This window comes from Nerophis ophidion, linkage group LG19 (genome assembly GCF_033978795.1).
Source record: "Nerophis ophidion isolate RoL-2023_Sa linkage group LG19, RoL_Noph_v1.0, whole genome shotgun sequence".
Classification (NCBI taxonomy): Eukaryota; Metazoa; Chordata; class Actinopteri; order Syngnathiformes; family Syngnathidae; genus Nerophis; species Nerophis ophidion.
The window spans coordinates 43,006,284-43,020,036 of NC_084629.1; the positions used below are offsets into that span (position 1 = coordinate 43,006,284).

A 13,753-nucleotide genomic window follows, 5' to 3' on the forward strand; every position below is an offset into this window, starting at 1 on the left:
TTTAGGGCTATATAAGTAAACATTGATTGATTGATTGATTTGCTGTCGTCCAGCATTCTATTTTTGTTGACTTTGTAGCCAGTTCAGTTTTAGTTTTGTTCTGCATAGCCTTCCCTAAGTTGAAATGCCTTTTCTTAGAGGCCCTTGGTTTAAGCCAGGGGTCTCAGACACGCGGCCCGAGGGCCAATTGCAGCCCGCGAGATGTTATTTTGCGGCCCCCACCTTAATATGAAAGTTTAATGTTTGTGTAGCCCGCGAGTTTTATATGAATGTCAATCAATCAATCAATCAATGTTTATTTATATAGCCCCGAATCACAAATGTCTCAAAGGACTGCACAAATCATTACGACTACAACATCCTCGGAAGAACCCACAAAAGGGCAAGGAAAACTCACACCCAGTGGGCAGAGAATGTTGCTTGACAGCGTTGTGTGTGGAGCTGAAGGAATCTACCAATCACGGTGTGGTATGTGGCTCTCGAGGGCCAAACATTGATATCACTTGTGTTTTGCCGCTTTTCCACTAGACCTGCACGTGCTCTTCCTCCCTCGCTTGCCCTCCTGCTCTCTCTCTCTCTCTCTCTCTCTAGCTTTCTCTCTCACTCCCTCCGCCAGCGCCGCTGTAAACAGTCCGGTCCAAGGAGACGAGCGGTCCAGGAGCTTCCAAAGCACTCCGCCGAAGGAGCGAGCGACAATACAGAACTGTGGTGCACTGGACCTCAGCACTGATACTCCGACAGAGTCGCTGGGCGAATTGGACATGTAACATGTTTGTCGTGATGTTAGCCCGTTCGGGACTAATTTTGCTACCGTAACTGTAAACTCCATGGCGAGCCCACCCCCCTCTCGTTAGCTCCAAACAGAGACAATTGTTGTTATTTGGCTCCAAAATGGCTCTTTCAACATTCTGGGTTGCCTACCCCTGCATTAGTGGAAAAGCCGCAAATGAGTGAAAGCGACTGAAACGTTGCCATGGAGACGAGGGTCACACCGCAACACCTGTCCGTCGGTAATAACAGTCCCCGATAACCGGGACCAATTCAAATTATTTGTTTATTTTATTGTTTTAATTTGCATTGCCTCACATTACTTAATTCTCATTTTGTTCATTTATATTTTGATTTTATTTTGTGTTGAAAATAAACATAAAGATATTTAAAAATCTTTTTTTAAGAAATCCTTTTGCGGCCCAGCCTCAGCTAGACTTTGCATCCTGTGGCCCCCAGGTAAATTGAGTTTGGGACCCCTGGTTTAAGCATTGGATACCTTTTTACCTGCACGCTGCCTCCCACATCTACAAAGCAATTGGCCACCTGCTGCCACCTACTGATATGGAAGAGTACTACAGGGTTACTCTGCCCAGCTCTAGACAGCAGCGACCCTCAACAACAACACATCTTTTGCAGACAATAATTACTGCTTTACAAACAATGTTTTCAACCCAAATAGGTGAATTGAGATCATCTCCCCCGGCCCACCAGACTGTATCTCATGGCACACTAGTGTGCCGCGTCACAGTGGTTGAAAAGCACTGTCCTAAATGATTCATCACAGGTTATTTCAATTCATTAAAAAAAGTGGCCCTCTGAAGGCAGCCATTACTGCAACGTGGCCCTCAATGAAAACAGCTTTGACAGCCCTGAAGTCACCTGAGCAAACAAAGACAAAAAAGGTGAACAAAAAAAGCTGTAAATAATTCTGCTGGGATGTCAAAGCTTCACCTGGTGTGAAAATGAAAGAGCTACACGTGTAACTGCTGGCATTCATTGAAATGTCACTTCCCTAATCACTCTGACACTCCACATCACACATTTGAGCAGCGGCGGCGCCTCGGAGCGGGGGGTCACCTGTACGCGGCATTAGCGAATTAGCCGCTATCTAACCCAGACCTGCTGTGGCGTGCTGACATTAATCCCGGGGGCCCGCTCTGAGAGCCCCGTCTGTGTTACATTATCAGGTCTAATCCCCGTAATCTCCTGGCCGCGCAGCTAAATGCTAGATTCCACCTCCGTGGCTCCCCTGCTCGCCGTCTAATACCACTAATGACGGGCGGCACCACGCTCAGCCTGGTGGGCACCACACTGAATGATGATTGCTGGCCCGGGGCGGGAAGCAAATCAAACATGTGTTGGGCAAATCAGGGTTTGTGTCTTTTCATGTCATGGCCACTTTGCAGGTCTAACAGAGCTGGGGTCCCCAACCTTTTTGTAGCTGCGGACCGTTCGATGCTTGATCATTTATCCTGCGGCCCGGCGGGGGGGATTCTTTTTGGGTTTTTTTGTCATGAAAAAGGGAGGTTTTTTGGGGTTGGGGGACTAATTGTAAGTCAATATTGTGTTTTTTATGTTGATTTAATAAAAAAAAAATTTTTTAAATATTTTTTTTTGTCATATAAAGGGAGTTTTTTTGGGTTGGTGCACTATTTGTAAGTGTATCTTGTGTTTTTTATGTTGATTTAATAAAAAAAAATTTAAAAAATATTTTTTTTTGTCATAAAAAGGGAGTTTTTTTGGGTTGGTGCACTATTTGTAAGTGTATCTTGTGTTTTTTATGTTGATTTAATTAAAAATAAATAAATTAAAAAAATATATACTTTTTTTGTCATGAAAAAGGGAGGTTTTTTTTGGGTTGATGCACTAATTGTAAGTGTATCTTGTGTTTTTTATGTGGATTTAACAGAAAAAAAATTAAAAACAAAATAAATAAAAAATTATATTTTTATTTGTTTAGTCATGAAAAGGAGTTTTTTTGGTTTTTGCACTAATTGTAAGTGTAGGTTGTTTTTTATGTTGATTCAATAAAAAAAAAAATTAAATTAAAAAAATAATAAATTTTTTCTTTTTTTCCAGGAAAAATTTTGTTTTTTGTGTTAGTGTACTAATTGTAAGTGTATCTTATGTGTTTTATGTTGATTTAACAAAAAAAATAAAAAATGTAAACTAAAAAAAATGTATAACAATTTCTTTTTTTGTCATGAAAAATTGAGTTTTTTTGGGGTTGGTGCACTAATTGTAAGTGTATCTCGTGTTTTTATGTTGATTTAATTAAAAAATAAAAAATAATCTTTTTTTTGTCATGAAAAAGGGAGTTTTTTTGGGGGTTGTGCACTGATTGTAAGTGTATCTCGTGTTTTTTTATGTTGATTCAATAAAAAATAAAATAAAAAACAAAATAAATAAAAAATATTATTTTTATTTTTTATTTATTTTTTGTCATGAAAAAGGGAGTTTTTTTATGTTGATTCAATAAAAATAAAAATAAATAACTAAAATTAAAAAATTTATAAAAAGATTTCTTTTTTTTCATGAAAAGGGGAGGGTTTTTTGGGTTGGTGCACTCATTTTTAGTGTATCTTGTGTTTTTTATGTTGAGTAAATAAAAAAAAAAAGTAAAATTAAAAAAATAATTTTACTTTTTTTTCATGAAAAATTTAGTTTTTTGTGTTAATGCACTAATTGTAAGTGTGTCTTGTGTTTTTTATGTTGATTCAAAAAAAAAAAAAATTTAAATTAAAAAAAATATTTTTTTCTTCTTTTTTTCATGAAAAATTGAGTTTTTTGTGTTAGTGCACTAATTGTAAATGCATCTTGTGTTTTTTATGTTGATTCAATAATTTTTTATTTTTTTTTAATTAAATAAATATTTTTTTCTTCTTTTTTATCATGAAAAAGGGAGTTTTTTGGGGGTTGGTGCACTAATTGTAAGTGTATCTTGTGTTTTTTATGTTGATTTAACAAAAACAAAAAACAAAATTAAAACACATTTTTTTATAAAAAATTATTTTTTGTCATGAAAAAGAGGTTTTTTGGGTTGGTCCACCAATTGTAAGAGTATCCTGTGCTTTTTATGTTGATTTAATAAAAAAAAATAAAAAAAAAATAAAATTAAAAAAATACTTAATAAAAAAATATTTTTTGTCATGAAAAAGGTAGTTTTTTTCCATTGGTGCACAAATTTTAAGTGCATTATTGTGTTTTTATGTTAATATTAATAAAAAAATAATAATAATAAATAAAAAAAAAAAATTGATAAAACATTTTTTGGGGGTCATGAAAAAGGGAGGTTTTTTGGGTTGATGCACTAATTGTAAGTGTATCTTGTGTTTTTTATGTGGATTTAACAGAAAAAAAACTAAAAACAAAATAAATAAAAAATTATATTTTTATTTGTTTTGTCATGAAAAGGAGTTTTTTTGGTTTTTGCACTAATTGTAAGTGTAGGTTGTTTTTTATGTTGATTCAATAAAAAAAAAAATTAAATTAAAAAAAAAATAAATTTTTTTCTTTTTTTCCAGGAAAAATTTTGTTTTTTGTGTTAGTGCACTAATTGTAAGTGTATCTTATGTGTTTTATGTTGATTTAACAAAAAAAATAAAAAATTTAAACTAAAAAAAATGTATAACAAATTCTTTTTTTGTCATGAAAAATTTAGTTTTTTTGGGGGTTGGTGCACTAATTGTAAGTGTATCTCGTGTTTTTATGTTGATTTAATTAAAAAATAAAATAAAATAAAAAATAATCTTTTTTTTGTCATGAAAAAGGGAGTTTTTTTGGGGTTTGTGCACTGATTGTAAGTGTATCTCGTGTTTTTTTTATGTTGATTCAATAAAAAATCAAATAAAAAACAAAATAAATAAAAAATATTATTTTTATTTTTTATTTATTTTTTGTCATGAAAAAGGGAGTTTTTTATGTTGATTCAATAAAAATAAAAATAAATAATTAAAATTAAAAAATTTATAAAAATATTTCTTTTTTTCATGAAAAGGGGAGGGTTTTTTGGGTTGGTGCACTAATTTTTAGTGTATCTTGTGTTTTTTATGTTGAGTAAATAAAAAAAAAATTTAAAATTAAAAAAATAATTTTACTTTTTTTTCATGAAACATTTAGTTTTTTGTGTTAGTGCACTAATTGTAAGTGTGTCTTGTGTTTTTTATGTTGATTCAAAAAAAAAAAAATTTAAATTAAAAAAAATATTTTTTTCTTCTTTTTTTCATGAAAAATTTAGTTTTTTGTGTTAGTGCACTAATTGTAAGTGTGTCTTGTGTTTTTTATGTTGATTAAAAAAAAAAAAAAGTTTAAATTAAAAAAAATATTTTTTTCTTCTTTTTTTCATGAAAAATTGAGTTATTTGTATTAGTGCACTAATTGTAAATGTATCTTGTGTTTTTTATGTTGATTCAATAATTTTTTATTTTTTTTTAATTAAATAAATATTTTCTTCTTCTTTTTTATCATGAAAAAGGGAGTTTTTGGGGGGTTGGTGCACTAATTGTAAGTGTATCTTGTGTTTTTTATGTTGATTTAACAAAAACAAAAAACAAAATTAAAACAAATTTTTTTACAAAAAATTATTTTTTGTCATGAAAAAGAGGTTTTTGGGGTTGGTCCACCAATTGTAAGAGTATCCTGTACTTTTTATGTTGATTTAATAAAAAAAAATAAAAATAAAATAAAATTTAAAAAATAATTAATAAAAAAATATTTTTTGTCATGATAAAGGTAGTTTTTTTCCGTTGGTGCACAAATTTTAACTGCATTATTGTGTTTTTATGTTAATATTAATAAAAAAAATAAATAAATACAAAAAATTGATAAAACATTTTTTGGGGGTCATGAAAAAGGGAGGTTTTTTGGGTTGATGCACTAATTGTAAGTGTATCTTGTGTTTTTTATGTTGATTTAACAAAAACAAAAAACAAAATTAAAACAAATTTTTTTATAAAAAATTATTTTTTGTCATGAAAAAGAGTTTTTTTTGGGTTGGTCCACCAATTGTAAGAGTATCCTGTGCTTTTTATGTTGATTTAATAAAAAAAAATAAAAATAAAATAAAATTAAAAAAATAATTAATAAAAAAATATTTTTTGTCATGATAAAGGTAGTTTTTTTTCCGTTGGTGCACAAATTTTAACTGCATTATTGTGTTTTTATGTTAATATTAATAACAAAAATAAATAAATACAAAAAATTGATAAAACATTTTTTGGGGGTCATGAAAAAGGGAGGTTTTTTGGGTTGATGCACTAATTGTAAGTGTATCTTGTGTTTTTTATGTTGATTTAACAAAAACAAAAAACAAAATTAAAACAAATTTTTTTATAAAAAATTATTTTTTGTCATGAAAAAGAGTTTTTTTTGGGTTGGTCCACCAATTGTAAGAGTATCCTGTGCTTTTTATGTTGATTTAATAAAAAAAAATAAAAATAAAATAAAATTTAAAAAATAATTAATAAAAAAATATTTTTTGTCATGATAAAGGTAGTTTTTTTCCGTTGGTGCACAAATTTTAACTGCATTATTGTGTTTTTATGTTAATATTAATAAAAAAACAAATAAATAAATAAATACAAAAAATTGATAAAACATTTTTTGGGGGTCATGAAAAAGGGAGGTTTTTTGGGTTGATGCACTAATTGTAAGTGTATCTAGTGTTTTTTATGTTGATTTAATTTTTTAAAAAAATGATAGAAAATTCTTCTGCGGCCCGGTACCAATGGAGCCGAGTGGTTGGGGACCAGTGTATTAGAGAGCTTGAGGAGGTCCTCAGCGAGACAATCGCCACACGGGAGATTTAAGGCGTTGATGCGCCCGTGACACTCCCGTCACACAGGACTTGATGAACGTGGACCCCGACTTAAACAAGTTGAAAAACTTATTGGGGTGTTACCATTTAGTGGTCAATTGTACGGAATATGTACTGTACTGTGCAAACTACTAATAAAAGTTCAATCAATCAAAAAGCAGGTGAAAAGCTAGACGAAGTGGCTGGGGAGAGGGAAGGCTGGGCGTCCCTGCTTAGGCTGCTGCCCCCGCGACCCGACCTCGGATAAGCGGAAGATGTATGAATGGAGGAATGTACTGTACTGTGCAATCTACTAATAAAAGTTCAATCAATCAAAAAGCAGGTGACACTGTCACAGGAATATATCTTTAGGGATGAGAGGTGCAAAAGGGCCCCCCCACCCTCGATTAAAAATGAAGCAGGAATTCCGCGTAATGAGCTGCAGCCCGGCACCCAGCACCGAGTTTACCTTGTTTACACGACGTGTCCCACAGCCTGGTCGTCTCCCTGCGAGGTTTGGTCCCACCGTCTTTGTCTCTCTCGCCCTCTTTCACGCCTTTCTCTCGGCTGTCCAGGCCGACCTTGAAGGAGACGTGAAGGAGTCAGTCAGCGAGGGTGATGGACACCAACAAGCCCTCACAACACAGAAACATATACTCTGCAAAAAGTGAAGTCCAAGTGAGATGAAATATCTCAAATAAGGCTGATATTTGCTTATTTTCTGTCTGAGAAGATCATTCTTCTCACTGAGCAGATTTTATCTTCGAGTCTTTTACTTGTTTTAAGTGTTTTTCTGCTAAATGATGTCAGCAAGATATGACAGCTTGTTGCTGAGATGTGATGAGCTATGTTGAGTCAAACGTGCTTGAAAGTAGAATATCAAGTGTTGTGTCATCAACACTCAAGTAGAAAAATACTTTTTTAAAGTCATCATTTCTTATCTCAAACATGAAAAAAAAAATCCTGACTTTGACACAATTGTGTCTCATAATTAAAACAGATGACAGCCAAATGGACTTTGCTGTTTTATTTTCAATGACACAATAAAAATATGTACTCTTATAGTAGTACAGTTGGCACAGTACAGTAAACTGACAGTTAATATTTAAATATTTGACATTTCAAACAATTTTGAACGGATAAATTCCTCAAAATTACAATAAAAAAAATGGATGAGGGCTGGGCTGTGTGTATATACATATATATATATATATATATATATACATATATACACACACACACGTACATATATATATATACACATGTACATATATATATACACACATATACATACATATATATATACACATGTAAATATATATATATATATATATATATATATATATATACACACACACACATGTACATATATAGATACACATATACAAACATATATATATATATTCACATGTACATATACATATATATATATACATACACATAATACACATATATTCTTTGGCTTTTAACACTATGTGAGTTGTGTGGTCCTCTGTAATTTTTATACATTTTGATTTCTATTTTATTGTTCTAAGTGCTTTTACCCTTTAAAATTGTTTTTAATCATATTTTTTTTATATTGTTTTTATATATTTTTTGTTTTGTTTTTATTCAGTCATTGGTGGAGCATAATATTGTTTTTAATATCGTTTTTAACATGGCTGTGCAGCACTTTGGAAACATTCTTGTTGTTTAAATGTGCTTTATAAATAAAGTAGATTAGATTGATATATTTATATATATATATATATATATATATATATATATATATATATATATATATATATATATATATATATATATATATATATATATATACACACATATATACACATAATATATATATACATACATATAAATGCACATATAAATATATATGTATATACATATATATGTATATATATATATATATATATATATATATATATATATATATATATATATATATATATATATATATTCCTTGCACACTAATTGACTGAAAGAGCACACACTTGGCGCGATGATGTCATGTTATGGATGCATTTTTAGAGAATATGATTTGCCTGAGTGGCTCGGAGACCCCGAGAGGAACAAGCAGTGTGGCCTTGTTGCTTCTCCATCATGAAAAATAAAATTGTTTTTAGAGTAAGTTTGCTGGTTTGAAGAAAGCACACATCATGATGTCAAAATAATGGCACTAACATTTACTTAATTTAAGAATATTTTTTAACATATTGAGAAAAAAGGTCTCATATTTGTTTTTTCTAGCAAGAAAAGTGCACTTGTTATTAGTGAGAATATACTTATTTTAAGCTATTTTGGGGTTCATTGAAGTTAGCTCATTTGACTTGTTTTGGAACAAGCCGAAAGTTCTTGTTCAGATAATTTTGCTGACTTCAAGTAAAATATTCTAATTTTTGCATTTTTTCCCTTGTTTTTGAACACTGACTTTTTGCAGACGCCGTGTTCCTTTATTTAGCAGACATAGATAGTACTTTATTGATTCCTTCAGGAGAGTTCCTTCAGGAAAATTAAAATATATATATATATACATAGCGTACAACTGCACTATTAGCAAAGTTAATCGAACACTAACGCAGCGACGGAGCCTCCTTTATTGACGTCTTTGTGGAAGGAAAACAGGGCAGGCAGATTTGCTCTCATATTTAATTTGATCTGGGAATTAAAGAGGTATAGGAAAGTATTAATCTGCTTAACATTTCTAAGTACATCCTCCAAAGGATTTGGCTTTTTTAATCTTACATATGCTCGGCAGAGTTGCTGGCAAAAACTGTACATTTCCCTCATTTCATCCTTTCAACATCAAATGGTGAGCAGCAAAAATTGGATCAGACTTCAAAGAGTGTGATGTGCTCCAAGTCACGGAGTGGCTCTTCTATTTCACATATTGAATCCGAGCAGGATATCAAAGTGCTCGCAAAGAACCCCAGGTCTTTACTAAAAAAAGGGCTGTAACATCTGTAGAAAGAGGAGCGCAAAGACAAATCACCTCGGGGGAACAGCCGGCATTTATTCTCAGCCGTGAATTTCCAGCTTTTTCATTCTGGGCTCGCCGTGCCACCCGAGCCGCTCGCTACCATCCGCTGAGACGCCACAACTCTTTTTGTCTCAAGGACTCCAAACATTTCCAAAGGAATAATCCGCCGCTGTTGGAGATACACGGCTGAGAAGAAGCAGGGGGGTTGGGGGGCTCACCCAAATACTCGTTTGACGGATCATTCCTTACTCACGTTTGCCTTATTCATGATCTTGGGGCTCGCACACCTGTGAAAGGAAGGAGTCTTTGTAAGTGACGGGGACAGAAATTTGCATTTTTTTGTGCACGTGGGGAAGGATTAGCTCTTTTAAAATAGCTCACTCGGGTTTATAATGATGATGCTCACTGAACAAACGTACAACACTTCACTGCTTTTAAAACATGTCTAGTGGAAAATTTCGGTCCTAGGGTTACACGACATAAGAGGTCAAGTCACCCTGACCAAGTGCTAGTTTGGTTGGTGGGGTGATGTTTGAACATTGGACAGTTACATAAGATGTTATGCTACAATCAGGGCATCAGGGAGCGTATAAATAAGAAGGGAAGACCAAGCCCGAGGTGCGCTCTTTCTTAATTCCTTCACGAGGGTTCACCATCTTTCGTCTGCGGAGACATTGTCTGTGTAAACATATCCATTCAATCCAACTTTGTACTGTCTGATTATGTGTAAATAAAACTGTTGGAACAAACTCTCTATTGTTCCTGTTTAAGAGTTTGACTTTTCCACCTCACATCCAAGTACAGGCAGTTAGGACACTGCATTAGGTACACCTGCCCGACTTAATCAGGTACAACCAAGTCAAGCTACTGGTCAAGATAACCCACTGAAGTCAAGTTACTGGTCAAGATAACTCACTGAAGTCAAGCTACTGGTCAAGATAACCCACTGAAGTCAAGCTACTGGTCAAGATAACCTGCTGAAGTCAAGCTACTGGTCAAGATAACCCACTGAAGTCAAGCTACTGGTCAAGATAACCCACTGAAGTCAAGCTACTGGTCAAGATAACACGCTGAAGTCAAGCTACTGGTAAAGATAACCCACTGAATTCAAGTTACTGGTCAAGATAACCAGCTGAAGTCAAGCTACTGGTCAAGATAACCCACTGAAGTCAAGCTACTGGTCAAGATAACCCACTGAAGTCAAGCTACTGGTCAAGATAACCTGCTGAAGTCAAGCTACTGGTCAAGATAACCCACTGAAGTCAAGCTACTGGTCAAGATAACCTGCTGAAGTCAAGCTACTGGTCAAGATAACCTGCTGAAGTCAAGCTACTGGTCAAGATAACACACTGAAGTCAAGCTACTGGTAAAGATAACCCACTGAAGTCAAGTTACTGGTCAAGATAACCTGCTGAAGTCAAGCTACTGGTCAAGATAACCTGCTGAAGTCAAGCTACTGGTCAAGATAACACGCTGAAGTCAAGTTACTGGTAAAGATAACCCACTGAAGTCAAGTTACTGGTCAAGATAACCAGCTGAAGTCAAGCTACTGGTCAAGATAACCCACTGAAGTCAAGCTACTGGTCAAGATAACCTGCTGAAGTCAAGTTACTGGTCAAGATAACACGCTGAAGTCAAGCTACTGGTAAAGATAACCCACTGAAGTCAAGTTACTGGTCAAGATAACCCACTGAAGTCAAGTTACTGGTCAAGATAACCAGCTGAAGTCAAGCTACTGGTCAAGATAACCTGCTGAAGTCAAGCTACTGGTCAAGATAACCCACTGAAGTCAAGCTACTGGTCAAGATAACCTGCTGAAGTCAAGCTACTGGTCAAGATAACCTGCTGAAGTCAAGCTACTGGTCAAGATAACCTGCTGAAGTCAAGCTACTGGTCAAGATAACCTGCTGAAGTCAAGCTACTGGTCAAGATAACCTGCTGAAGTCAAGTTACTGGTCAAGATAACCCACTGAAGTCAAGCTACTGGTCAAGATAACCCACTGAAGTCAAGCTACTGGTCAAGATAACCTGCTGAAGTCAAGCTACTGGTCAAGATAACCCACTGAAGTCAAGCTACTGGTCAAGATAACCTGCTGAAGTCAAGCTACTGGTCAAGATAACCTGCTGAAGTCAAGCTACTGGTCAAGATAACACGCTGAAGTCAAGCTACTGGTAAAGATAACCCACTGAAGTCAAGTTACTGGTCAAGATAACCAGCTGAAGTCAAGTTACTGGTCAAGATAACCTGCTGAAGTCAAGTTACTGGTCAAGATAACCAGCTGAAGTCAAGCTACTGGTCAAGATAACCTGCTGAAGTCAAGTTACTGGTCAAGATAACCCACTGAAGTCAAGCTACTGGTCAAGATAACCTGCTGAAGTCAAGCTACTGGTAAAGATAACCCACTGAAGTCAAGCTACTGGTCAAGATAACCCACTGAAGTCAAGTTACTGGTCAAGATAACCCACTGAAGTCAAGTTACTGGTCAAGATAACCTGCTGAAGTCAAGTTACTGGTCAAGATAACCTGCTGAAGTCAAGCTACTGGTCAAGATAACCCACTGAAGTCAAGCTACTGGTCAAGATAACCTGCTGAAGTCAAGCTACTGGTCAAGATAACCTGCTGAAGTCAAGTTACTGGTCAAGATAACCTGCTGAAGTCAAGTTACTGGTCAAGATAACCCGCTGAAGTCAAGCTACTGGTCAAGATAACCCACTGAAGTCAAGTTACTGGTCAAGATAACCTGCTGAAGTCAAGTTACTGGTCAAGATAACCAGCTGAAGTCAAGCTACTGGTCAAGATAACCCACTGAAGTCAAGTTACTGGTCAAGATAACCTGCTGAAGTCAAGTTACTGGTCAAGATAACCTGCTGAAGTCAAGTTACTGGTCAAGATAACACGCTGAAGTCAAGCTACTGGTAAAGATAACCCACTGAAGTCAAGTTACTGGTCAAGATAACCCACTGAAGTCAAGTTACTGGTCAAGATAACCAGCTGAAGTCAAGCTACTGGTCAAGATAACCTGCTGAAGTCAAGCTACTGGTCAAGATAACCCACTGAAGTCAAGCTACTGGTCAAGATAACCTGCTGAAGTCAAGCTACTGGTCAAGATAACCTGCTGAAGTCAAGCTACTGGTCAAGATAACCTGCTGAAGTCAAGCTACTGGTCAAGATAACCTGCTGAAGTCAAGCTACTGGTCAAGATAACCTGCTGAAGTCAAGTTACTGGTCAAGATAACCCACTGAAGTCAAGCTACTGGTCAAGATAACCCACTGAAGTCAAGCTACTGGTCAAGATAACCTGCTGAAGTCAAGCTACTGGTCAAGATAACCCACTGAAGTCAAGCTACTGGTCAAGATAACCTGCTGAAGTCAAGCTACTGGTCAAGATAACCTGCTGAAGTCAAGCTACTGGTCAAGATAACACGCTGAAGTCAAGCTACTGGTAAAGATAACCCACTGAAGTCAAGTTACTGGTCAAGATAACCAGCTGAAGTCAAGTTACTGGTCAAGATAACCTGCTGAAGTCAAGTTACTGGTCAAGATAACCAGCTGAAGTCAAGCTACTGGTCAAGATAACCTGCTGAAGTCAAGTTACTGGTCAAGATAACCCACTGAAGTCAAGCTACTGGTCAAGATAACCTGCTGAAGTCAAGCTACTGGTAAAGATAACCCACTGAAGTCAAGCTACTGGTCAAGATAACCCACTGAAGTCAAGTTACTGGTCAAGATAACCCACTGAAGTCAAGTTACTGGTCAAGATAACCTGCTGAAGTCAAGTTACTGGTCAAGATAACCTGCTGAAGTCAAGCTACTGGTCAAGATAACCCACTGAAGTCAAGCTACTGGTCAAGATAACCTGCTGAAGTCAAGCTACTGGTCAAGATAACCTGCTGAAGTCAAGTTACTGGTCAAGATAACCTGCTGAAGTCAAGTTACTGGTCAAGATAACCCGCTGAAGTCAAGCTACTGGTCAAGATAACCCACTGAAGTCAAGTTACTGGTCAAGATAACCTGCTGAAGTCAAGTTACTGGTCAAGATAACCAGCTGAAGTCAAGCTACTGGTCAAGATAACCCACTGAAGTCAAGTTACTGGTCAAGATAACCTGCTGAAGTCAAGTTACTGGTCAAGATAACCTGCTGAAGTCAAGCTACTGGTCAAGATAACCCACTGAAGTCAAGTTACTGGTCAAGATAACCCGCTGAAGT

The 13,753-nt window shown here is 35.2% G+C and overlaps 1 protein-coding gene across 1 annotated transcript in view; it reads right to left on the bottom strand.

Moving 5' to 3' along the window:
* myo3b (myosin IIIB) overlaps positions 1–13,753 on the bottom strand; it is a 327,297-nt gene that overhangs the window by 88,092 nt on the left and 225,452 nt on the right. Inside the window, 2 exon segments of the mRNA XM_061880054.1 lie at positions 7,035–7,146; positions 9,799–9,832. Of these exon segments, the coding sequence (XP_061736038.1) occupies positions 7,035–7,146; positions 9,799–9,832 (146 nt within the window).